This window comes from Lytechinus variegatus, chromosome 9 (genome assembly GCF_018143015.1).
Source record: "Lytechinus variegatus isolate NC3 chromosome 9, Lvar_3.0, whole genome shotgun sequence".
NCBI classification, from domain to species: domain Eukaryota; kingdom Metazoa; phylum Echinodermata; class Echinoidea; order Temnopleuroida; family Toxopneustidae; genus Lytechinus; species Lytechinus variegatus.
In genome coordinates, this window is record NC_054748.1 from 27,900,671 (window position 1) to 27,928,440 (window position 27,770).

Consider the following 27,770-nt stretch of genomic DNA (forward strand, 5'->3'; position numbering starts at 1 on the left):
TGTAGAGGTGTTGTGGCTCAGTGGATAAGTCTTCAGACTTTGAACCACAAAGTCCGGGGTTCAAATCCCAACGCAGCACTAACATCCTTTGGCAAGGCGTTTATCTACATTTGCCACTCTCGACCCAGGTGTAGTAAATGGGTACCCGGTAGGAAGGAATTCCTTAAATGCTTGTTGCGCCCGATCAGGGTAGCTGTGCTAAAGCCGGGATAATAGTATGCAGCGCTTAGAAACATTTGTATTAAGTGCTATATAAATGTTGCATATAATTATTATTTTAGTTTTATGTTTGTCTATCATTATAATGCTCTTCCTTCAGCTGTTTTAATTGTTGACTTGTTCTTTTCCATGCTTTTTTTCTGAAGGTGTATGGAGTATGTACATGTAAGCCTACATATAGTGCTTTGACTCGCCGGCACAATGCACCAGGCCCAGGTGAACACCAATTCAACCCATTTTCGACGTAATTGGGTGAGTTCTTTATAGATCATTTGCTCCATGTGTACAAATTTCAGAGAATTGATTATGAAAATATATGTTGAATAAACCTAAAGTCTATTTAAAGCCTCTTTTTTAGGTATAAATGCAGCTATGTATAAAGGGATTTTCATGGGCATGGGGAGAGTTGGTCAGATTTTGGAAAAAAAAGTGGACCTTCAGGGGTCTGCCCTTCCAGCGACACAATGCGGCACAAAAAGAACAACAAAAAACAATTTAGGGGACTTAATTTTTTTTATTCATACAGACTGTATTTTCTGAAACACTGAGAGAGCAACAGGCAAACCATTTATAAAAAAAAGAGATTTGAGACAGGAATCCATACTTTGTCATATGGTCATTATTTTGCGCATACATTCGTAATTCCGAAGCTTCGTTATTCCAAAGGTTCACTATTCCGAAGGTTGGTATTTCTGAAGGTTCGTAATTCCGAAGGTTCGTTAATCCGAAAAAGAAATGAGGTTCGTAATTCCGAAGGTTCGTTAGTCCGAAAACTAAATGATTAACTAACCTTATTTCGGTTTCGGACTAACGAACCTCCGGAACAACAAACCTTATTTTGTTTTCGGATTAACAAACCCTTTTACGTTTTCGGATTAACGAACATCGAGCTATAGGCAATTTACGTGTTTCGGAATAAAGAACCTTCGGAATTACGAAGTGTAACCATTATTTTGGCATACAGCCCAACCAACTCGGTATTCATTTCAAGGAAAATCATAAAAAATCATGATGCTGAAAAGATTTTTTTTTTTTTGGGGGGGGAAGGGTCTGTAGCCCCACCCTAGCCTCCCTATATTATGTCATGGTACCCTCGCTGCCTAGGGTATGAGCATAGGTGTATCTAGGCCTAAAGTAAAAAAGTATTTGATGCAGTTTGTTGGTAACATTTGAAGCGATAGTATCTGCACCCCTTGTTTTTGAATAATTTTTTTTTTTTTTTTTACAGAGCACTGGTGAACAAGTTTTTCCTGAACATGGGGGGGGGGTGTGGTAATGTCAACTCAGGAGAGTTATTTTTCAATCAGTTTGGATGAATTTTGTATATTGTCTTTTCTTTTCTTTATGTTCTTGGTATTTGCTTTTTGTCTTAAAGGGGAATGAAACCTTTGGAATAAGTAGGCTTGTGTCGAAACAGAAAAATCAAAGAATAAGAACAAAGAAAGTTTGAGAAAAATCAGACAAATAATGAGAAAGTTATGAGCATTTGAATATTGCAATCACTTATGCTATGGAGATCCTCCAATTGGCAGTGCGAAAAGGATGTGTGATGTCACATGTGAACAACTTTCCCTTTGATGGACTCTAAAATACCCTCAAAGTGTCTCTTATTGTGTTTTCTTATACAAACTCTTTATCCATGATGTGTTCTTTAAAAATCTGTATTACATGCCCTCCTGTAGAAAGAATACATGATCTACTGATAGATGTGATAAAAGAGGCAATTTAAGCGAAATATATACTAAAGTAATGGGGAGAGTTGTTCACAAGTGACATCACACATCTTTGTTGCATTGCCAATTTGAGGATCTCCATAGCATTAGTGATTGCAATATTCAAATGCTCATGACTTTCTCATTATTTGTTCAATTTATCTCAAACTTTTGTTGATCTGTTTCTTTGATTTTTCTGTTTTCACACAAGTTATCTTGTTCCAAAGGTTTCATTCTTCATTAATGCACTGTTAACCCCGCCCCAATTTTCATATAGTGTTTGTGCAAGATGAGAAAAATGTATTTTTCTCATTTTTCTGTCTGTTTCATCTTGTCAGGTTGGATTCTTTCTTCTTGGTCTATCTAACATGCTACCCTATGCCATGGTTAGTGCTGCAGCAAACTCCATAGCAAGAAGGTGAATATACAAAACTGGCCCCGTCTTTCAAAGAGTTACGATTGCTCCAATCAATCGTAACTCTATGGAAATCCATCAGTGTCATAATTTTTTTCTTCAGGAAACTTGCACTATGTCATTTGTAAACAAAGAGAAGGCAGAAGCACAGGGATTTTTCAAGAAAACAATGCATGAATCTATTCATAGTAAGAAAATATTTTGAAAAAAACATGCACAATAGATGTCGACGTTGCTGGCCCTCCATACATGTGATCGATTGGATCAATCACATCTTTTGTATAAAGACAGGCCCTGAAATGTATCCCAACAGCGATCATCACAGGTGTCCTATCTATGATATGACAGCGCAAACTAATTTCAAGAATATTGAATCGAAACGTATCACTATATTTGCATTGTTTTTGAAAGATCATCTCAGAAATAGTCTTTCAATGACATTGAAAGATTTATAAAAAAATTATATAGGATTATTTTTGTTTAATGAGACAAAGGTAAATGGAAGAAAACTTGTCACCTGGATTATTTTTTATATTGTAAGAACAATATTGAAGGACATGTATGAGAATTTTTTTTACTGGCTTCACTGGGAATCAAAACAAAATCGTTTCAATGTACAGAGATTGTTCCCCCTAGAAGATAAAGAAAGGAAGGGGAATAATGTTTACCTCATTTTCAAAGATACTGGAATAGAAAAGTCCAAGGTACTAGCTTGAAGAAGAAGAAGGAGTAAGAAGAGAGAGGAAACGAAAAAAGAAGAGTACAGGAGAAGAATAGGAGGAGGAGGAGGTATATTGTGGCTTGGATGGTAAAACTTTGTATCTCAAAATTTAAATATTTTGATGACAGCTCAGAAAAAGCTCGATTTCAGAGTTAAAATGTTGTCTTTGCCTCGAAACTTCGAAAGAGTTCCTTGAGGTATCAGGAGACTGTCTTCAGACAACATGAGACTGCCACCATTGCTATATTTCTAAAATAAAGCCTTTTCTAAGCTGCTATGGAAATTTCTAAAATATAAGCCCAGTCACGATATGTGTTGGATAAAAGTATAAATGAGGAGAGAAGGAGTAAAAGCCACTTCAAGAATGAAAATTAAAAAAAAAATGACTTTCATTTCTTCAATGCAGCTATCACAAAGAGGGCTTTGTTGCAACAGTATATGGTGCTGCAGGATCTACAACGATTGTTGTCAAATGTAAGTATTCATATCAGATTTCTTCTAACTACCACATTAGCCATTGAAAATGGGATGCAGATGCTTGCTGAAAACTTACATTATCACCAAAAGAAACAGTCACGAGTCTTTTTTTTTGTAGAACTGGTGGTATGATCTGATTTGTTGAATGCTGAAATTGATCAAATGCAGAACAAGCAAACACAAATAATGGAGAAAACTTTGTAGGTTTACAAAATAAAACAATTATAAATACATTTGTCAGATATTGTATCTTTTTGTATCACATGTACCACTTTCATACTGACAGCCGAAGTGGAGTTACTCCAGAGTCCATAAGGAGTTACTCCTTTTTGGAGGGCAGTATGAAAATTCTAGAATTATTTTGATCCTGATTCAAAGCAGAGTACTTGACACACTTCGAGAAGTGGGTTACAAACAGAGTTAGTCTGCCTATCTCGTGTATAACTTCATTTCCGCATGGGGAAGATTCCGCGTGCCGCACATACAGTATGGCGCAAACTCGCTTGGAAACCTCAGAAACGACTGTGGATACGCCGCTGTGAGGCTTGCCAGTTTGAAAGGGGATGTAATTTTGGTCGATCCACAGTACAAGCGTATTAACTCAATCCGAAGTTACTCCGGAGTAACTCCACTTCTTCATTATGAAAAAAAAAGCTTTCGAAGTTACATGTATATCGTGGAATATTAGAATTGTTCGTTTTTCAAATTTTATATGTATGGACATTTTTTATAAGGTTCACTAGTACTGTAATTTCACTGACGTATCTCAGCACTTGAAATTCATTGTGCTCACAGTATGTTATAGGATATTTTATTTATATTGCGCACATATCAACCTTGTTAGGTGCTCAAGGCGCTCCTATATTACCCGGCTAAGCTAGGCGTTCATAGCGCACACAGCTTCTTAAGGAATTACTTCCTACCGGAACCCATTTACCTCACCTGGGTTGAGTGCAGCACATTGTGGATCAGTTTCTGGCTGAAGGAAATTACGCCAGGGCTGGGATTCGAATCCACGGCCCTCTGTTTCAAAGTCCGAAGACTAATCCACTGGGCCACAACGCTCCATATGTTGCGACATATGTCTTTTAAAACCATCGAATACCGCAGTGTGACGTCATCAATTTTCACTTTTTGTATTTCGGCGTTTTTGATACCATATTTTGGTAGAGCACAATGAAAAAAAACCCACTACCAAAATTTGTTGGGAATCGGTCCATGGGGGCCTTAGATATGACCTCATGCATACATGTACATAATGAGCCCCATTGAAGTCAATGTATTATTGACTGGTTTCTAAAAGTTAGAAACCAGGTCAATAATATATTGACTTCTATGGGGCTAAATATCTCGGGGCCCCCATGGACTGATTCTCACCAAATTTTTGTAGTGTTTTTTTTATCGTACATGTATGCTACCAAAATATGGTATCAAAAACACTGAAATGCAAAAAAAAGTTTTTTGGGATGTCATCACTTCTGTGTTCTATGGGCAGATTGTCAGTATTAACTACCGATTGAGAGTTAAATGTGCCTGTATGATGTGTATGTCTATTTTGATGGTTCCATAACATTTGCTCTGATGACAGCTGCTCCGATGGATAATCCGCACGTTAAGCCAAATGTAAAATCAATCCTCCAAAACTATTAAAATTAAACCCTAATCCTTATCTTTACATTATTCTGATCCAAAAACTCTACTACAATCCTAACTCTAACCCTATGCCCTCTGAGATATTAAGACCAGAGCAAATGTCGCAGGAGCAATTGTCGCAGGAGAAATTGTCGTATCACCCATGAAACATCTTGTCAGTGCTATTCAAGCAAATTTGCTCCTAGCCAATCAGATGCCTGGATTTCAGTAGCTTATAAACAGTGATAGTGAAATTCACTATTTGTTTCAAGAAATGCTTCCTAGTCTATTGTTTTGTGTAATTGGTGATCCATCTATTGTTCAGTTTGCCACCCATTGAATGTTAAAGTGTAACTATTGTGTTTTTGTCACAGTGCTGAACACATTTGTTTTAACACGAGTGTCATACAACATCAGGTTCACAACTAACACCTTGGTACTGTTATTAGGTAAGTCTGTTGCAACTGAGTGATTTCAGGTGTCGTGTTGTGCGCTGGTGTTTAGTGTTGATAGTGTATAAAATAAGGCTACTGTTTATCACTTCAAAGCCTTTTTTTTGGGGGGGGGGGTGTATATGTACATGTATATGGTCAAACCTACATGTAAATATTGATGTCGCAACATTAATATGTCAGATGTACATGTAGTACCACTGAGGTGTTGGTGTTAGGGTTGAGATTTGTTCAATAGGTTACTGATCCTCATTCCATCTCTGTGTTGGTGTTAGCGTTGTGAGTGTTAGGCTACTGATCATCACACCATCTCTAAATACTGATAGCAAACACTGAGATGTCAGATGTAGCACCACCGAGTCATTTGAAATGTAGTGTTTGGTGTAGGTGTTGGTGTTAATTGATAGTGTGAATTAGGCTACTGATCATCACTCCATCTCTAAATGTTGATAGCAAACACCAAGATGTCAGATGTAGCACCCCTGAGTGATTTCAAGTGTAGTGTTTGATGTATTGGTGTTAGTGTTGATAATGCGAATGAGGCTTCTGATCATCTCTCCAACCCTATGACAACACTGATATGGGCTATTCCGATTATTAAATCTTCTTCCTATCTCTCTTTGTATTCTTTTACCAATACATGTATGTTTCATTTGTAGAGAAACAATTTGTCATGTTCAATAATGATACAACATTGACAGTTTAGTTCCTTGTGCATTTGTTTAGAGACCACGGGATGTTTCCATTATAATCTATTATTATTCATACAGACAATTTTAGAGCCCAAATACAAGTGTTATTTTGGTGGTGCACTCGACCCACTTAAAAAGTTTGTTGAACTCGCCTAATATTTTTTCCGAGGTGACACAATATTGAAAATATTGGACGACTAGAAGGGGAATTCCCGAAGTGTACGCACCACTCATCGCGCGCGCATGCAGTTTTCAATGGCAAATGCGCACTGTGTGTGGAACTGTGACTGCAGAGTGATGAACAATTCCTATTAAATTTTTTTCTACAGAGGCTGCATCTCTAAATGCAGAGAAAAAACCAACAACTGTTAGGAAGTTTGGAGTTATATTCGCTTTAATTTCATTTTATCCTATAATAATTTGAATATATTTTAGAAATTGAGGCACAGGAAATACTATTTTTTGCTTGATAAATCGAGTGCGTAGCTTTGGGACCCCCTTCTACATCGGGCGGCGAAATCAAGAGGTGTTCGAAAAACACGACGGGATTTTTGTATTAGTGAGTTTTGTGATATTTTCTACTTGGTTAATGATCTTTAGAATGTTTGCCACAAATTAGTGAAACATAATTTGTTGAAATATTAAAATTGGGACAGTTTTTATTGTTTGAAAACAAAGTGCGTAGCTTTAGGTCCCCCAATCATACAGCAGAGTCAGAGTCTCAGGGCGGGAGGGTAAGTTAAAAATTATTTGCTAAAATTCTCTGTATGAATAATAATCATAATACTGGATGTCCCATTTTTCGGTCAATACAAGGAAATATAGGACTCGCTTTGCAAAATATTGGACTCGTCTTCGACTCGTCCAATATTTATACAAAGCTCGTCCAATATTTCCTTGTATTAACCTCAAGGCCATCCAATATTATATAAATATTGCTTTTAAAGTAAATGTAGCTTTAACTTTCAATTTCAATACCATACATGAACTTTCTTTCTGAGTAATTTATGTTTTTTTCCTGACTATACTATCTCCTGTAGGAATAGCCGGGGTAGCTTACGCTCCTACTTTCATTACTGCTATCTTTGCTGTGGTAAGCAATTCAAATTTTCCATTCCCAACTAAGTGTGGTTAAAGGGAAATTCCATGCCATTGAAAAGTTGATTTAGGAAAAAACTATGAATAATATATTACTTTTCTACTCATAAATGACAACATAATGTTAAACAAAGTTTTATTCCCCCTGATCATGTGGAATTGCCAAATAATCTATTGTAATTTGATGAAGAGATTTATTGTCAAGTCAGCAAAAATGAAAATATTGTTCAAAGATACATGTATGTTCAAGAGAGATGGCCAGTGACAGCATAGAATCTCATTTGCTGTGTTTTGCAATATGTGGATTAAATTTTCAACATATTAATTTTTTTTCATTGTAACTAATCATTGTTTTTTGGGGGGTGGACCCCCATTTTAAGTTCCATGTTAATACTATTACATGTACATGTTATACAATACATCTTCCCCTTTCATAAGAAGATGCTGTCTAGATCTTTATTTGGCCTTTGGATATTGATGATACACATAGCAGATCCTAGTTTCATTTTCTCTTTGCCATTTATCATTAATATTTACTCAACGCATTGAGTAATTCTAAATATCTTGTGAAACCTATCTTTATTTAACCTGTGAAAGGTTGGCTTTGGATACAAAGTATCCTAGTTTCATTTTCTTTTGCCATTTATGTAGTTACAGTATATGCGACTTGGTGACCCATTAGAAACAAGTTTTCGAGAATTTAAATATATAATTAAACTAAGTTCCTGTTTTATTGAGTGGTCATTCTGCTAATCCTTTGCCTGTATATGTACACCTCTGCAATGTTTTTTGTGATAATTTGGCAGGGCAACGACTTGAAGGGTAAATTGCCAATTTTTCTTTCCCAACTCGCCCACTCATCACATAGTCTACCTCCATTTAGTCTAATGCCATTACGTCCATTAACATTTCGTCTAACAACCAGTTGGTCTAGTAACCATTTGGTCCAATCATCGCTTTGTCTAATCACCTGTTCGTCTATGATCATTTCGTCTTGTAACCTGTTGGTCCAATATCCTTTTTATTTTCATTCACTTTGCCTAGTTAACACTTAGTCCAATTAGACCAAGTAGAATATGGACTAAATGGCTATTGGACCAACTGGTTATCAGACGAAACGGTGAGTGAATGAAATAGCGAAATGTGGGTAGTGGGCGAACTGACGGTAGACCAAACGATAGCCTAATTAACACTAAGTCCAATTAGACCAAGTAGAATATGGACTACATGGCTATTGGACCAACTGGTTATCAGACGAAACGGTGAGTGAACAAAATGGCGATTAGACCATGTGGGTAGTGGGCGAACTGACGGTAGACCAAACGGAGATAAACCCAGCATGAATGGATGGCCATCACTGTAGTTACTACATGTGTACATGGTGAATAAAAACCATTGCTTTGCTGAAGTAACCTTTTCACTGTTGAAGAGTGGCTAGGGGCACGAAACTGAGGAAATCCGGAAGAAAAAAATTACCCTGCCATTGTTATGCTATGCAAAGATTGTTTATAAATTACACTGTTCATAGGTCAAGTTGACTATTCATCCTTGATCACATCCGTGCTATTGGCAAAGATAAGATAACTTTATATCGCTAAATTTCCACTTGGTTTGCCGCCACTTTATGTGTACTTTTTATTTGGTCTAATTCCAGTTACACCCAACATGCACTGTGCGATTTAGTGCGACACAATTTTTTTCATAAATCGCATTTTGCATTGAATATGAAGATTCCAAGGAGTAAAATTATTTTATTTGAATTTGGGCATTGTGTTTGTAGGAATAATGAAATCGTGCATTTCATTGGAAATTTTCAATTGATATATGTTCTGCTTCTTGCATCAACAAGTAAAATTGGTTTTACGATTGGATCAATCGTATCTCTATGGAAATCCATCAGTGTCATAATTTTTTCTACAGGAAATGTGCAAAATGCAAACAAAGGAGAACACACTGAACTGTCAAGAAATCAATAAACTAATGATATACATCTAGAAATGTTTTTTGAGCAAACATGCATTGTATACATGTATATGTTGACTTTGCTGGCTTTCCGTAGTTGCGATTGATCGGATCGATTGCAACTCTTTGTAAGACAGGCCCTTGATTACGCCTTGAATTGTGAATATTGATCTTCTATTTTTATCTTCTAATGTATATCACAGGTTATTGTTGGAGCAAGTTACGCCTTTGGAGAAAAGTAAGTTTTAATTCATTGAAGAACTGGGATGGTCATGAATATCAGGGGCCTACCGGGTGTTTCATAAAGCTGTTCGTAAGTTAAGAGCGACTTTAAGAACGACTGGTGATCCTTTCTTGTGGTAAATGATATATTCACTGGCGATGGTTAAGCACAAGAAAGGATCACCAGTCGTTCTTAAAGTCGCTCTTAACTTACGAACAGCTTTATGAAACGGCCCCCTGTTTCATAAAGGACTTGGAACTGTTGTAACTTTGCCATTATGGCAACTACCATAGTTTGATTGGCTGCTGAGCCCTGTTGCCATGGTAGTTGCCATTATGTCAAAGTTACAACAGTTGTAACTCTTTATGAAACGGGCCCCCAGGTATAAGAAATACAGAGACATTAAAAATTAATTTGAAGTATTTGTTGAAAAGATACGTGTAGATCTACTTTAATAAGTACGATTCCTTTCTATTCTGATAGTAATAGAAAAATAAGAAATTTTGTAACCTTCTTTTTGAATTCTAGCAATTCACATACTTAGGAGATGTGAACAGAAAAATTAACTTTAAAAAACATTCTCATTTTATATGTAATATGCATTTCCATTGAATTATTATGCACATGCACAGGATATCAAAGTTTGATATTCTATTTATCAATGTCTTCTCTCTTTTCTTCCCGCTTACACTTATGCTACATGTCTGAGTGTGATTGTCAACTTATCACTTGTCTGTTCTATACTTTCCAGTGTAGCTTAAAGTTTAGGGTACTTGTCAAAGTTTGATGGTCTACTTTTGATTTATTCTTTCCTTATTTCCAGTGTAGCTTTATACCATGGTCACATTTGTTCTACGGCGGCCGTACGGCGAGTCGAAAACAGCCGTTTTATCAATTTTGATTCAAACCACCTATATGTAGTTGGACAAAAAATGTTAAAACGGCTGTTTTCGACTCGCCGTACGGCCGCCGTAGAACAAATGTGACCATGGCATTAGGGTGCCTATCTAAGCTTGATAGTCAACTTTTGATTTATTCTTTCCTTTTTTTTTCCAGTATAGCTTCAAGGTACCTATGTATGTTTGATCTATAGTCAAATATTAGTTTATTCTTTGTTTTTTATTTCCAGTTTAGCTTTAAGGTACCTATTGAAGTTTGATAGTCAACTATTAGTTTATACTTTCCTTTTTGTCTCGCCCACCAGAGGTGAAGGCGAGACTTAGGGATCCAAATGTCGTCCGTCCGTCACAAACCTGTAATGACACATAACTCCACAACCATAAGTCGCTTTTCAACCAAACCTGGATGGTAGATGGACTTGGGGGACCTGCATGTTATGCTGCAGTCTGAGGTCACATGATAAGGTCAAAGGTCATTTTCAGGTCAACGTTAAAGTTTACATGCAAGACTCTCTTATGACACCTAACTCCACAAATGTAAGTCGCTTTTCAACCAAACTTGGATGGTAGATGGACTTTGGGGACCTGCATGTTATGCTGCACTCTGAGGTCATATGGTAAGGTCAAAGGTCATTTTCAGGTCAACGTTAAAGTTTACATGCAAGACTCTCTTATGACACCTAACTCCGCAACCGTATGTCGCTTTTCAACCAAACTTGGATGGTAGATGGACTTGGGGGACGTGCATGCTATGCTGAAGTCGGAGGTCACATGGTAAGGTCAAAGGTCATTTTCAGGTCAACGTTAAAGTTTACATGCAAGACTCTTACTCCGCAACCGCAAGTCGCTTTTCAACCAAACTTGGATGGTAGATGGACTTTGGGGACCTGCATGTTATGCTGCAGTCCGAGGTCATATGGTAAGGTCAAAGGTCATTTTCAGGTCAACGTTAAAGTTTACATGCAAGACTCTCTTATGACACCTAACTCCGCAACCGTATGTCGCTTTTCAACCAAACTTGGATGGTAGATGGACTTGGGGGACGTGCATGTTATGCTGCAGTCGGAGGTCACATGGTAAGGTCAAAGGTCATTTTCAGGTCAACGTTAAAGTTTACATGCAAGACTCTCTTATGACACCTAACTCCGCAACCTTAAGTCGCTTTTCAATCAAACTTGGATGGTAGATGGACTTTGGGAACCTGCATGTTATGCTGCAGTCTGAGGTCATATGGTAAGGTCAAAGGTCATTTTCAGGTCAACGTTAAAGTTTACATGGAAGACTCTTATGACACCTAACTCCGCAACCATATGTCGTTTTTCAACCAAACTTGGATGGTAGATGGACTTGGGGGACATGCATGTTATGCTGCAGTCGGAGGTCACATGATAAGGTAAAAGGTCACTTTCAGGTCAATGTTAAAGTTTACATGCAAGACTCTTATCTACGCAACCGTAAGTCTCGTTTCAACCAAACTTAGATGGTAGATGTACTTAGGCGACCTGCATGTTATGCTGCAGTCGGAGGTCACATGGTAAGGTCAAAGGTCATTTTCAGGTCAACATTAAAGTTTACGTGCAAGGCTCTTATGACAAGTGTTATTCCATCCCAGTCATTTCACAATGAAGTTTTGATATAATCCTCTTGCGTGCCCTCACAAATCATGATATTTCTGGTTATTTTCATAAGTGGGCGAGACACAAAATTGCTTTTGCCTTGTTTATTTTCAGTTTAGCGTTAGGGTACCTATCTAATCTCTCCTTTTTTTCTCCAGTTTAGCTTTAGGGTACTTGTCAAAGTTTGATAGTCGACTGGTGAATGCCTGGTCAAGTGGATGTGGCTGTGCCGGATTGATCAGTGCACTATTTGTCATTGCAGCTGGTAAGTGTATCCTTCCCTCCTTTGATACTGTAGCATACATTGCATTCCTGCCAAAAAATGAACCAGGGGTGGTATTCTGGAACACTGGCATAACTTTTGTCATAAATTTTGTCATTTCTCTCCGAGATGTGACAACGCTATGATTGTCACAAACTCGGTATTCTGAACATTGACTTTTCCCTGTCATATCTCTCAAAGATCCCGCCCATCTTTTCGGAAGCAAACCAATCAAAATCATGGTTAGTTCCCAGTGGGAGCCCTTCTAGCCAATAGGAAGACCCCGTGGCAGGTAGGGCGTATCCCCAAAACAGTTGCTCGCTTGATGCGCATAATTACAAAGAGAGACAGGGAGTTTTGAAGGATTTTAGAGAAGTAAAAAAAGAAGTAAAACAGAGAAATCAAAGAGGAGTAAATATGTTGGGCCTAACTTATTGTAACATGAAAAAAATTATTTTGAAAATTGTCATGGATGATGAGTGAAACTCATACCACAATCTAATCTAAATAATATCATTATTTGCTTGACATTTAGTCGGCAGGGTATCGGGATATTTAGTACTGAAAGATATGACAATATTTGTGACTGCTACCCCCCTGTTATAACTTTTGCCATATATTTTGCTTGTATAAAAGGATTACGCGCATTTAAAGCCGCATATTTTTGGTGCGTGCTAAAGAGAAGAGACAAAATTTATGACAATTTTTGACAAAAGTTATGACATCCACCAGAATACCGATTTTGTCATATCTCTGAGAAAAGATAAAATATGGAGAAAAGACAATGTTCAGAATACGGCCCCAGGATCCTAAGTTGTGAAAATATTTGATATTTTTTTATGTTCCATTTCCCTCATCATAAAATTCAGTTTTTGTTCTTAATTTTGATGCCTTTAATGATATTAACTGTTTGTGCATGAACGTATTTTTTAAAACCGCTTTTCCTGAATAGGTCTTGTGTTGAATTGAAATGCAAATACATGCAATTGAAATTTGTTAAAGTGATCATTTCACTTTGTTCTGATTTAAAAAACTCTAATTTTGGTTCTTGAAAATGGGCTTGCCATTATGCTTACAGTGTAAAAATACCATCCCAAAAGGTTTCAAAGTATTATATCTACAGGATCAATTTTAAAACCTTGGAGATGTAAACCAAAGTTTGAAAATAATTGGGAGTTGGTTTCAATGACTATGTGTATAGAGCGAATCTGTGCAACACAACTACATACAGTGTGTACAAGGTATACACTGAATGTCCAGTGCAGCTAATAATAGCGTGTGTATAGGAGATACACACAGCAGAAGACAGTCAACATATACAGCCAACGGACTTTTTGAATTTGAGAAAACTGATCATAAGCTGGAACCCGTCTACTAGACTGTTCTCAAAATCAAGCTAATAAATTGCTACTTGTATCTAAATTAGAGTTTTTCATCCTATATTGTGGTCTGTTTCAGGGTTTTTGAGGACAAATACAGGCACTCATACACATGTTTCGTCTCAGTTTGAGAATTTTTTAAATCAGCTGCTCACAAAGTTAAACGATCCCTTTAAAACAAGTTGCGCAGAACGGATACGACATGCTTGCTTTAGAAAGTGACTGATAACCTATAAGGATTTACAAAGTTAGACCAATTTTTTTTCCTGGGGGGTCAAGACCCTGGTGTCTCAAAAATGCAAATTATTCAGTTCAAAAAAATGTCTGTCACGTCACACCACATGTATCTAAAATTGATGAATCTTTTCTTAAAGGTCAAGTCCACCGCAGAAAAATGTTGATTTTAATCAATAGACAAAAATCAAACAATCATAAAGCTGAAAGTTTCACCATAATCAGATCTAAAATGATAAAGTTAGGACATTTAAAGTTTTGCATATTTTTAAGAAATTAGTTATATGCACAATTCTGTGATATGGAAATATTGATGATGTCCCTCACTCACTACATGTATTCATTTTCTCTTTTATTGTTTGAATTATAGAATATTTTATATTTTACAGATTTGACAATAGTGTCTCACTTGACTTAACCCTAAAAAGACTGGGGGGGGGGGGGGCCTTTTAGGCCCCCCCTGTACATAAATCGCGATAACTTTTTTGCGCATGAAGCGTTCGCGCCGCCATTTCATGACTTTTTTCTCTTGAGTTTTGCGCAACTTTTGATACCAAATTTGTATACCCCCATGCCGCGGTTGCGGAGTTACGTAACATTTTTGTATCACATGTCACGTAAGAAATTGAAATTTGTATTCGTTTGTGTGTAAAGTGTATGGTATTTGAATGAATGTTATACACATTGTTTTCTAACTACATTTTTATTTGTTTCTTTCTATATTATGTCACTTGTGAATTCAAGTAGCAGTTCTAGGATATGAAAATAATGAAAAACATTGCATAAAAAAATAAAGAAATACATAAGAAATGCAAAATAAAGAAATACATAAGAAATTAAAATCAAAGAAAAACATAAGAAAAGTAGTGCAAAATACCAGAATCGCTTGCACAACTATATTCTTGGGTGCAGGAAACACTGAATAGACAAGTAATGTCACACTTTAGTTGATTATGCTATAATTGATATTGAATAAGTTATATATTACACAAACCCAAAATATATCTAGAATACTCAAGAATTTGCAAACAGGAATTTATGGACCGCAATAGGTACCAAAATATGAAAAATTCAATTTTTTTGATAAAAATTTGCATATTCGCATAATTAATTATGAATATAATTTGCATAAATTATGTGATATCTCCTATGCTTTGTTTTCACCAGCTAGTGTACATGTAACACATCACTTGTGTATCTTCCAAGATTGCTTTGTCTCATTGCAAGAGAGTGTAATGCAATAAAACATGCCAATTATTGTATTTCTCTACATAACGCATGCAGAGTACTTATTTGCATATTTAGTAATTACTCATTTGCATAAGCATATCTAATAATTCAAGCATGAAACAACACAATTCCATGATAAACAACCTCTTCTTACAGCTGAAAACCTTGAAACAGGAATTTATGGACCGCAATAAGTACCAAAATATGAAAAATTCATTTTTTTGATAAAAATTTGCATATTCGCATAATTAATTATGCATATATTAAAGAATACAATGAATATCAGTATTTTGACTATGTTTTCTTTTAGAGGACATGACAAAGGATGTGTGTGCCAAATTTGGTTGCGATCGGACGACCAACGGCCGAGATCTTAGGGGGGCCCAAAAGGCCCCCCCCCCCAGTTTTTCTAGCCTCCAAAATAGCCCAGTCTTTTTAGGGTTAACCACAAAATGTTGAAACACATGTACAGGGAGGAATCACTCTTTGTTTCACATAAAAATTTGGAGAAAATTCAAAAATATTATATGTCATATAATGAAATACAAAAGAAATAGTGAGTGGGTGACATCATCTGTCCCCTCATTCACATACGACAAGGATGTGTATATAACTGTTTTGTGAAATTAACCAAAACTTTAAAATGTCATAGCTTTCTTGTTTTACATGTACATCCAATTTTGATGAAATTTTCAGTGTTATGCTTGTTTGAGTAGTTCTCTTTGCATTAAATGAACTTTTCTTGGAGTGGACTTGTCCTTTAATATTGTTATAATTTTATCTTGTCTGCATAACAGAAGCAAAACATGTAGGTTTAATTTTTCTGATAAGAGTGGAGTGAGTGACTATTTTGTTTATATCCCACTGTTTGAAGTGGCTGTGGCATGGTTGCCTTAACATGCATCATTTGTTTTATATTTCAGGATGTCTTATTAAACCTACTCTAGACAAAGCATCTGATCTGAAGGAAGTTGATTGGTAAGAATGATCGGATTTCTCCTATTTTATCCAAGAAGATTACCATGTAGGCAATTCCCTAGATTATGTACACCCAATCCCTACATAGTGCATTCTAGAAATTATGTTTATTTTGTTCTAGTTTATATGAAAGGTTGTATTTTCTCTCAAATTATAATGACTCAAGCTTCAAGAAGCTTGAGATTATTTTACTAAATTTTCACAAAGCTACAATAAATGTTCGAAGAAGAAAAACTGAAATGATACAACTTGTATAAAATTCTATTTTGATTAATCTAAATGAATAGTAGATGAAAAATAGTAAGAGAAGAAAAAAAATAAAATCAATGTTAGTAGAAGTACACATGTAGTGCAAAGCAGTATTTATTAGTGTATCAGTATTAATAGTACGGTAGTAGAAAGTAGTACTACATTTAGTAGTAGTACATGTAGTAGTAGTAGATGTAGTAGTAGTAGTAGTAGTAGTAGTAGTAGTAGTAGTAGTAGTAGTAGTAGTAGTAGTAGGAGTAGTAGGAGTAGTAGTAGTTGTAGTAGTAGTAGTAGTAGGAGTAGTAGGAGTAGTAGTAGTTGTAGTAGTAGTAGTAGTAGTAGTAGAAGTAGTAGTAGTAGTAGTAGGAGTAGTAGTAGTAGTAGTAGTAGTAGTAGTAGTAGTAGTAGTAGTAGTAGTAGTAGTAGTAGTAGTAGTAGTAGTAGGAGTAGTAGTAGTAGTACTAGTAGTAGTAGTAGGAGGAGTATAGTAGTAGTAGTAGTAGTAGTAGTAGTAGTAGTAGTAGTAGTAGTAGTTGTAGTAGTAGTAGTAGTACTAGTAGTAGTAGTAGTAGTACTAGTAGTAGTAGTAGTAGTAGTAGTAGTACTAGTAGTAGTAGTACTAGTAGTAGTAGTAGTAGTAGTAGTAGTAGTAGTAGTAGTAGTAGTAGTAGTAGTAGTAGTAGTAGTAGTAGTAGTAGTAGTAGTAGTAGTAGTAGTAGTACTAGGAGTAGGAGTAGTAGTAGTAGTAGTAGTAGTAGTAGTAGTAGTAGTAGTAGTAGTAGTAGTAGTAGTAGTAGTAGTAGTAGTACTAGTAGTAGTAGTAGTACTAGTAGTAGTAGTAGTAGTAGTAGTACTAGTAGTAGTAGTACTAGTAGTAGTAGTAGTAGTAGTAGTAGTAGTAGTAGTAGTAGTAGTAGTAGTAGTAGTAGTAGTAGTAGTAGTACTAGTAGTAGTAGTAGTAGTAGTAGTAGTAGTAGTAGTAGTAGTAGTAGTAGTAGTAGTAGTAGTAGTAGTAGTAGTAGTAGTAGTAGTAGTAGTAGTAGTAGTAGTAGTACTACTAGTAGTAGTAGTAGTAGTAGTAGTAGTAGTAGTAGTAGTAGTAGTAGTGTTGATGGTGGAAGTCAAAGTACATGTAATGTCATAGATAAGGTAGTAGAAGTAACAGTAGCAGCATCAGTATAATTTTAGCCTAGTAGGTACATGTAGTAGCACCAGTGTGTAGTAATTTCTAAGAATGTTGCATATGTAGTATGGCACTCTACCTAAAGTTTTGATTGATAATCTTTTGATATGCAGGTAACATGTATAGTTTCATCATATTAGTAGGTAGTAATGTTAACAGTCTGCTATTATTTAGCGCTTAATACATCGGAACGATGTGTCTTAGCGCTTTACAGATATATTATTATCCCAGTCATCGAATTCAATCAGTCATTCCTGCACACAATGTGTGCACATCCTCCACTCCCTGGGGAGTATTCTGGGGAGTATTCCAGGAGTATTCCAGGAGTATTCCAGTCAGTCACCGATGAGGCGCACACAGTACTGGACAAGCTACATTGACACATCCCACCGGGTACCCATATAGCACCTGGGTGGAGAGTGGAAAAGTGTGGAGTAATGCCTTGCCAAAGAATGACATACCGTGGTGGGATTCCAACACACGACCCTCTTTTTACACGGCGAGAGTCAGAACCACTACACGACGGCTCCTCCACAGTAGTAACAGCAGTACGTAGTTATGTAATTTCCAAGAATGTGGCATATGTAGTATGCACTCTACCTAAAGTCTTGATCGTTAATCTTTTGCCAATGCAGGTATAGTTTCCTGGCATGCTGTCCATTCGTATTTCTCTACCTGATTGCATACCTCATGGTAATTGTTGAAGCTCCAGGAGAGAGTGCCTTACACCAGGTCAATGGTTACAGCGTGAATGCAGCACATGTAACCGATGACAATCCCAGTACTGAACAAGGTAATGTTAACATGACGATTTGTGACAAGAAATATGATTGGTTGTCTCCTATGATACCACGAGGGGTAACACGTGCAACTGCTTTGTGAAGTAGAGCTCGGCTGCTGTGAAAAAAAAAATCAGTCGCAGACCGGCGGGATTGGAACCAACGACCTCTGGATTAATTGTGGGTTTGAATCCCGCCCGGTCTTCCTGTGATTTTTTTCACAGTAGACTAGCTCTACTTCATACAGCATAATCTTGTGGTATTGTTAGCTATGAAGTTTTTGTCTCACCTGCGAAGCAAAGTGAGACTATAGGCGCCGCTTTTCCGACGGCGACGGCGGCGTCAACATCAAATCTTAACCTGAGGTTAAGTTTTTGAAATGACATCATAACTTAGAAAGTATATGGACCTAGTTAATAAAACTTGGCCATAAGGTTAATCAAGTATTACTGAACATCCTATTAGAGTTTCATGTCACATGACCAAGGTCAAAGGTCATTTAGGGTCAATGAACTTAGACCATGTTGGAGGAATCAACATCGAAATCTTAACCTGAGGTTAAGTTTTTGAAATGTCATCATAACTTAGAAAATATATGGACCTAGTTAATGAAACTTGGACATAAGGTTAATCAAGTATCACTGAACATCCTGCATGAGTTTCACGTCACATGACCAAGGTCAAAGGTCATTTAGGGTCAATGAACTTTGGCCGAATTGGGGATATCTGTTGAATTCCCATCATAACTTTGAATATTTATGGATCTGATTCATGAAACTTGGACATAATAGTAATCAAGCATCACTGAACATTTTGTGCAAGTTTCAGGTCACATGATCAAGGTCAAAGGTCATTTAGGGTCAATGAACTTTGGCCGAATTGGGGATATCTGTTGAATTACCATCATAACTTTGAAAGTTTATTGGTCTAGTTCATTAAACTTGGACATTAGAGTAATCAAGTATCACTGAACATCCTGTGCGTGTTTCAGGTCACATGTCCAAGGTCAAAGGTCAATGAACTTTAGCCGAATTGGGTGTATCTGTTGAATTACCATCATAACTTTGAAAGTTTATGGATCTGATTCATGAAACTTGTACATAAGAGTAATCAAGTATCACTGAACATCCTGTTCCAGTTTCAGGTCACATGATCAAGGTCAAAGGTCATGTAAGGTCAATGAACTTTGGCCATGTTGGGGTTTTTTGTTGAATAACCATCATATCTCTGTAAGTTTATTGGTCTAGTTCATAAAAAGAGGACATAAGAGTAACCATGTATCACTGAACATCTTGTGCGAGTTAGAGTAGTATGCAAAGTCAGCACTGCTGCTATATTGAACCGCGTGATGCAGGTGAGACGGCCAGAGGCATTCCACTTGTTTTTTCTTGTCATCATCATCCAACGAGGTAATTATTCCATTGATACGATGATTTCTGTTCAAAATAATGAGTTACAATGATGTTGAATTTGTAAATATGAATGAAAATGTTAAGCAATATAATTTTAATATGATGGCACAAGGGCACATATTTTGTTATAAAGCTTTTGTTACAGTCTTTAAGAATGATGTATGTATACCCAAGATGATATATGCAACATAATACATTGTAGATGCATCGCCTTTCCATCCCCCACCATCTGAACGATGCGAATCAGATTAACATTTTCACTGTTAACTGAATTACAGGCACATACATGTGTCAGTAGCCAAGACACCCCCCCTCCCCTTCTATATCGGAGGAGAGTTTCATCAACATGTTTGTCGAACAAGTTGTCAGATCTGACAATTTTATTTGATATTCATTTGCTGAGAAGCCAGTCAATTACTATGATAACTGACGGATAAAACAGAACATGTTGGATAAAGCATCTGACACAGGGCCGTAGCCAGGAATACCTGTAGGGGGGGGTCTGAATTAGGAAAAAGTGAACCTTTTTCTGACACATGGCTCGACTCATTGTGGGGGGGGGGGTCATTTGAAACCCTTTGAACTTTTTCCATCCACTATTAAGCTAAAGTGAACGACTTTCCTCATTTTTTTTATGTATATATTTTTTTGCTGTGGGCGAGCGGCGGGGCTCCAAAGAACCCATGGAACTTCCCTCCCCCTCTGACTACAGCCCTGCTGACAAATCCCTACATTGAAGAAATGTGCAAATCATTAACATTTAGTGAAACTAATCATCCCTTTGAAGCAATGGCAAATACGATTTTGACCTTGATTTCATTCCTTGGTGCATTTCAGATTCGTTACTTGGACATGAACAGTCCTTATCACAAGGAGAACCAAGACGGCTCACTATGTCTGATAGATGGCATTGTTTTAAACTTATATGGAAGTTAGGAGTCAATGTAAGTTTCTTCTAATTCATATAAAAATGTTTCGTTATATGCATTCATTATCATTGCCTCAAATCAATCTGAAATATAGTCATTAAAGGGATGGTCCAGGCTGAAAATATATTACATGTGTAAATGATGTGTCTCCATTAATCAGTTATCCAATTGTTTTAGTTCTTGATAGATCAATTTTAAAAATTTAATTTCATATGATCAAATACAAAAGAACAAGTGGGGATATGACATCATCACCTAATGAATATTCACAAAGACATGCCTAGAACTGTTTCACTGGAATAATGCAGTTCTTTAGAATTAAATAATTTTGTTATTTTGTTATCTGATTTTGATCAAATTTTCAGCTTTTTGCTCTGTGAATTTTACTCTATTAAGATATAAGTATCTCCAGTCCGGACTATGCCTTTAATTTGGAAATCGGCAATCAATTGCATGCCTACATGTACTTCTTGCAGCAGAAACTATACATTGATTTGCTTTAATTACAATTGTTCTATCAATTGAAATTTTGCTTTTTAGGCATCATACTTCCATTTGATTGGAAACATTTCATGATCCAGTGCAATGATATGTTCAGATATTTTAGTTAAAAATGAAAAGCAGCATTCCGTAGAAGTGTGAATTAAAATTTTTGTTCAGTCTAAAGGCAATCCCTGGTTTAATCATGGACCTATGGAGAGATGGACATTCATCGCTTAGATAGTGAATTGAACAGGTGACTGTTATTGTCATCTGAATAACATTTTCTTCATACATGTACTTGTCTACTTTAGTCCCATAATTGTTACTGGAGAAGGGCCTGAAGCAGTTCGTGATTGGAACTTTACGTATTTCACAGATTGTTACGTAGTTGATAACAAATCACTTAAATCATGGAAAATTGATGTGCAGTTCTTGTTTACCTTTGGTAATCTTAGTTCCATGTGTTTTATTTGAGAAAATTTCTGCATATTTTAATATACTGTAGAGGCAAATTTGTCATTGATTGTTAATCATTTAAAATTCCATTTTCCCAGGATTCTCAATAATATTCCAGATATACATGGCACATAACGTGTATAGATTGTGTATCTCTCAATGTTATTGATGTCCTCACCTGCGTCCAGAAGTGTCCGGATTGAATAATATCATATTTTATATCACAGAAATCGTCAGCTTCTGAAGTTTGCTGCTCCAAATATGAAGCATGTTGATTGAAAAGCACATGCTGAAACAGGGTATCAGCCAACAAAACCAAGACCGGGGAGCTGATCCGTCTTTAAATGATCAGATACATCTTGGTAGTCAAAGTAATTACTATCGTCAGAACACCTGTATGTTCTTATCAAGATGCATCTAGAACCAAGTGATGGTGATGATTGGATCAAAGAAATGCTCTCTTTAATCGTTCGTCTCCTCATAGGTCCATGGTTTAATAAAATACCCCAATGACATCCCTTTGTGTTCTTATCTTTTTGAATATCCTATTCACATTATTTTTTTGTCATTTTGAAGCTTGCCATTGCAACGTTCGCAACGTTTGTTTGTCGTGTGGCGTCGGCCAAAGCTGAGGACAAAACAAAGTACGATCAGGTTTGTCCGGAGCTCTTTGTTTCTCTCCAGCTTTGCTTCCAGGTAAAGTATACTACATGTAAATCTCTCTGAGCTTAACACTACACTGTACATGTAACTTTGCTTAAGTGTATTCTCATTGGCCCGTATTCTGAAGTCGGGTTTAACTTAAACTCAGGTTTAAAGTTGTGGTTTAAGTATGGAAAGCCAATTGTTACATAAATCACTTACAGTAGAGATATCATATTTCATCTCATTTCGCTCTCAAATCGGTCATAATTGTCTAGGAAGTATAAAAAGATTATTTTCTTCATCATGGATGAATCAGGAAAAAGCACAGTAAACATAAGAACATACAACTTAATAAAAATCTGACACTTTCGGCTTCCCATAGTTTTAGCACAGAATTAGACCATGGTCTAAGTTAAACCTGACTTCAGAAAACGGGCCTTAGGTTTTTAGGGGGAATCAAAGATGTCTGTTCATCTCCAGAGAAATCGACTTAGGTATATTACACATGCTTTACATAATCAGGGGGTATTTTGCAAAGATGTAAGCATGACATAGAGGCACACATAAATGATGACGCTTATATAATATGCAACATGCAATCTTATTGAATAATACGCAGTAGTTTGCGTCCTGTTGGCATGATCTGACCAATGTGGTGACGCCTCTTATAACGCATATAACTTGACATTTAAGTCATACTTAAATCTTTGTGGAACACCCCCTGGGTTCAATTGCAGAAAGAGTTGCAATCAATCACAACTCTAAAATTCATGCGCAACTTGTTTTTCAACCAATCAACAGTGCGCATTTGGGACTGGCGATTGATTTCTTGACTTGCGTTTAAACGCATGTCTTTCTGCAACAGGCCCCTGGTCTACAATTGGGCAAAAAATAAAGAAGGTCAACTTATTTATGTTTACCTGTACATGTACATATATATAGTCACCAAATAGTCCGTCTCTCCAGAGGTTCCTTCAAGAAAAAGTTGTTACTAAAAATAAAATCAGATGCAAGTCCCTACTGTGCTCATTTCATGGGTTGAAAATCAAGTTACTCATGAGTTTTGAGGTGATATTGACCCCAACTCTTTCTGCAACGAGCCCCGTTTTGCTATTTGCAATTGTGTTATTCTCTGTTACTCCTCCGCGCAGTCGTCAAGGTATTTTAAAATGAGTACCTGAGTAATTACAAAAATTGTTGAAATATTTGTGAATGTGAAAATAGTGTTTTCAAAGATTTTTAGTTATATAACAAAAAAAAGAAACAACAAGTGATTGAATTCGAAAAATACAAGAAAGGTATATAAATGAAACAAAACCCATAGAGTACCCAACTTGAGGCAGTGTTATTCAACCATTTTCTTTCCAGGCTGCCCAGTTTGCTTCTCTGTCTTCCGTCCAGCATATAAAGATTCGTCGGGTGCACGTTCTCGCCGCCATTCAGTTTATCAATGCTGTAATATGGATATTCAATACAGTAGTAAGTGGATTTGTTTTCACTTCCTTTACTGTTCTGATTTCCATTTGGTCTTATTCAACATTGTTTCATTTTAATTTGTCTACGAACAGCTATTTTGTCTAATTTCTGTCACTGACAGCCATCCACTGTCATGCCCGTTTTCCTTTCCAAAATCCAAGCTACATTTATGCTGGAGATGTGGTTGAAGGTGTGAAGAAAATTCATGGGTAAAGTGTGAATAATTGTGGGGTTTATGATAATATTGATGATGCAAACTTTACGCTGCCCAATACACTGGCTCTATCATAATTAGGAAACTCGAATCGTATGGTATTTTTTTCCTATCAATTCAGGGACAAGGAAAATTGCATCTTCTAAAGACATATTATTAGCGTTTGAATGATACTTTGCTGGTGTTTCTATGACAGCTCATCCATGAATGAAATTAATGTAATGATACTTATAATATTAATAATGATTGGATTTAGTCAGCACTTTTTCCAGAGGATACAAAGTCCTGGGGGCGTTGCATAAAACTTTTTACCTGAAAAAATTCAGGTTTTTACCAGGGTTTTTGCCCTGTGTTCAATGGCAGAAATCAGACTAACCCTATATGTAGTTTTCAGTTTTTACCAGAGTTTTCGCAGGTAAAAATTTTTATGCAACAGGCACCTGTATTATGACATTAAATAATTTTGGATTAATAGCTATATTTGATTAAAAAAAAAATATCAGAATAATAAGCAATATATTTTTACTATGAATTTGTTACTTATGGTAAGAGTGGAATCTCATTTCATTCACGCATGGCAGCTTACAAACAATAAATATTGAGGCCTATCAGAAATGATTTGCGCAGAAACTCGCATGTTAATATGAATCCACTCTCATTTCAGGGATAAGTGAGAGAAACTTACCAAAGAATACAAAAGAAATGCTAATGAACCAATATCATTGGACAGGCACGATTGTCGTATAACAAACCAATTTTGTCCAATTGTTCTGCGCAACCTGATTTAGACATAACAATTTCACACTCGTCTTGCCCATTAATACATGAAGTGTTTGTCGCATATTAGGTATGAAAATTTAGAAGAATAATTGAATTGTATGATGTAAATGAAATATCATAATTAATTTGCCTTTGAAGAATATAGATGTGGGGATCCCTGTTTCCTTCTATCTGGGATGCACCATATTTACATTCTCTCTTACCCTTTTTCTTGCTCACAGTATAAGTTCATGCCTGTCTATATCCTACCGGCCTACATGGTCATTATTGGACTGATCATGGGTGCCATTTACGTCAATACATTTTACATGGTGCACAATGACGACATCTTCCCAACAGAACACAGAGATTTACTGGCCAATATGACCGGAACATTCCTTACAGTTGGTAAGTTGAAAACAGATCGTGTAGAAGATGGGAACAATCATTAAGAGTTAGCAAAGTTGTCTCTGGGGGTAGATTCACTAAGAGTTTAGTACGGCCTAAGGCAAGCTTTAGTGCCACTGCACACGATAATTAACATGCAATTTCATTGATTAGTACTCAGTAATAACATGCGTCTTGAGCATGATTTGATCAAATAGCTTTGAATGTGCACACTATGCAATCCAATGTGACATGATTTTTTTAATATATCGCATTTTGAATTAGATTTGAAAGTACCAAGAAGTAAAACTATTTATTTGAAGTTCAGAATAATGTTCACAATAATGAAATAATAATTTTGCTTTGCCGCAAGCCTTGTGTTAAGAGTTAAAGTCCAAAACTGCGTCAAGTCACAGTCAATGATGACATCATTACGATTTGGATTTGAATTTGAATTTGTTTTTTATTCCTACAGGGAGGTTTGACTTAGACTGAACGTTGATTTCAGTAATCATACTGCTATTCTGAACTCTGAACGCTCAGATTTTATTGCTTGGAATGTTCATATAAAATGGTTTACAATTTGTTTAAAATTCTGAGCACAATGAATAACATAGCATGAACCGGCATGAGTGCAACTTTTGGTCAAACTTGAAGGGACTTTTCCAGATTTAAAGTCGTGACAATACCCCCCCCCCCCCCCCCCGTTTTGAAATCACGCAAAATCCCTGATTTCAGGGATGGCCAGTTTAATCTTTCACACCCTATCTCATTCTCAACAGTCGTGCATAAATCTGGGTAATTTGCAAATAGTTTTATGAAGCCCCCCTCTTGGCTCTGTTGCAGAAGACTTTAGATTCGTGGTAATCATTCTATCCATGGCAGTTGTTCTGGCCAATAGAAATTAAGAATTCATAAGAAGTTATCATTGATTGCAAAATTTATTAATAATAGGTTTCGTGTAAATAAGGCTGTGGTTCCTCAGGGCTGCATTTTAGGACCCGTCTTCATCATGTGCATGATTGTTCTTTGCTTTTTTTTTACTCACTCTTTCCAGGTGTATCTTTGTGTAGTATCTTGATGACAGTACTCTACAAGACAGTACTGGTCAACTATTGACCCTCATCTATCCATCCAGTTTTATCTGACCAAGGAGTTGTCCACTCTCGGTCATTATTTTGGACATCCTGTGGAATTGGTCACATGCAATGAACACATGCTGCATTGAGATGATGTGATGCATTTGCCAAAGAGGGCCCAGTGGTCATGGAAAAACTGGAATTGAAATGCAAAGGTCTTGGATTCAAACCACAATCGACGCTAGTTTTCCTCTACATTGTACCTCAGCCGCTCTCCACCCAGGTACCTGGTGTATTCCAGAAGGGATACTAAGCTTTTAAAGTCCTGTAAGCACCGGAGATGATGTGCGTGTGTTATTTGCATGCAGCACGCTTGTCATGGTTTGAATAAAAGAGCTGTAAAATGTCCAGTGTTATTTAAATTTGATAATTTTATGTACTAAATTAATGTTTTAAGAAATATTTTATGCCTCCCTTTGCCTGTTGTACATACCGTCAACTGGGGTGACTTTGGACTCTGGAATGATGTCGGGGTGATACACCTCGGAAAAAGCTGTACCTGTTTATCCTCAATCATTTTTCTCCAAATAATGTAATGTCTGATTTATGTGGCAGTATTTAGGTTATAGAAGGGATGTAAGAATATGTAATAACAAATAAAACTGGTTTGGAGGATACACTGGTACATCTGTTCACAAATGTTCCGTCCAAAATCTACCCGTTTGATGGTTTTATTTTCTGATGACCGGTGCAATATGCAAGATTGATCATACATTTATGAAAAATCAATGATTCTTTTTATCTACAATGGAAGCATGTAGAAATCCGATTCTTAATATAAATATTTTTATTGTGTGTGTTTAGATTGAGTTTAATTGATATAAGTATTATGAAATATAGGAATAGACAGTACAGAGAATTATTAGCATCAGTCTTGTGTAGTAACAGGAATCTGGGGGACTCTTTTGAGTGATTTATGAATCGAATCTGACTCTGCATCTGTTACCTTCAAATCTTCCATTTCAGATTCAGATTCATTTATTTTATACCTCTTTAAAAAATACACAAAAATACATAAATGCAAATAAAATTTTCCTTATAATAATAAAGATATTGACAAGCACCGGTATAGTAGTCATAAACCGGTTTTTTAAAGAACAATGATCACCACTGTACGGCGGATGTGGGGGAAAGACGAAAAGCCATTGGCCTATCGAGGTCTATCCCCCTGAATAGCGTACCACAGAGAAAGCATTTACACAGTTTACAAAGAAAAAACAAACATAATGCAAAGAAAAGGCAAAACAAAATCATTAGGGAATCGGGGAAGGTGACTTTGGAATCAGTTATATGGCGATGCCAAATACCAACTTCTTAGCATACATACAGAGCAAAATTATATACACCTGTCCATGTACTTGATTTTGTGACTCATTTACCATACTAGAGATTGGAGACACAAAGTGACATATGAGAGGAAAGAATGAAACTTAAAAAGGCAGAAAGTTAAGGGAGATT

General features: G+C 36.4%; 1 protein-coding gene across 1 annotated transcript; it reads left to right on the forward strand.

The window, feature by feature from the left end:
• The first annotated feature begins 369 nt into the window (after positions 1-369).
• Positions 370-27,634, forward strand: LOC121421627 (battenin-like). Its single transcript, XM_041616391.1, has 14 exons — positions 370-471; positions 2,270-2,349; positions 3,474-3,541; positions 5,551-5,625; positions 7,361-7,413; positions 9,584-9,618; positions 12,277-12,383; positions 16,147-16,201; positions 18,269-18,426; positions 20,662-20,768; positions 22,269-22,388; positions 23,706-23,816; positions 25,029-25,194; positions 26,231-27,634. Exons 1-14 carry the CDS (start codon positions 421-423, stop codon positions 26,290-26,292), a joined length of 1,248 nt encoding a protein of 415 aa, XP_041472325.1. The 5' UTR covers positions 370-420; the 3' UTR covers positions 26,293-27,634.
• Positions 27,635-27,770: the final 136 nt, after the last annotated feature.

Bases quoted from the DNA above. Each gene is read 5' to 3' on its own strand.
- LOC121421627 (XM_041616391.1), top strand. From the start codon at position 421: ATGCACCAGGCCCAGGTGAACACCAATTCAACCCATTTTCGACGTAAT. The intron at 12,384-16,146 runs GTAAGTGTATCC...TTTATATTTCAG, and splicing joins ACTATTTGTCATTGCAGCTG to GATGTCTTATTAAACCTACT. The intron at 23,817-25,028 runs GTAAGTGGATTT...TCTTGCTCACAG, and splicing joins TATGGATATTCAATACAGTA to TATAAGTTCATGCCTGTCTA.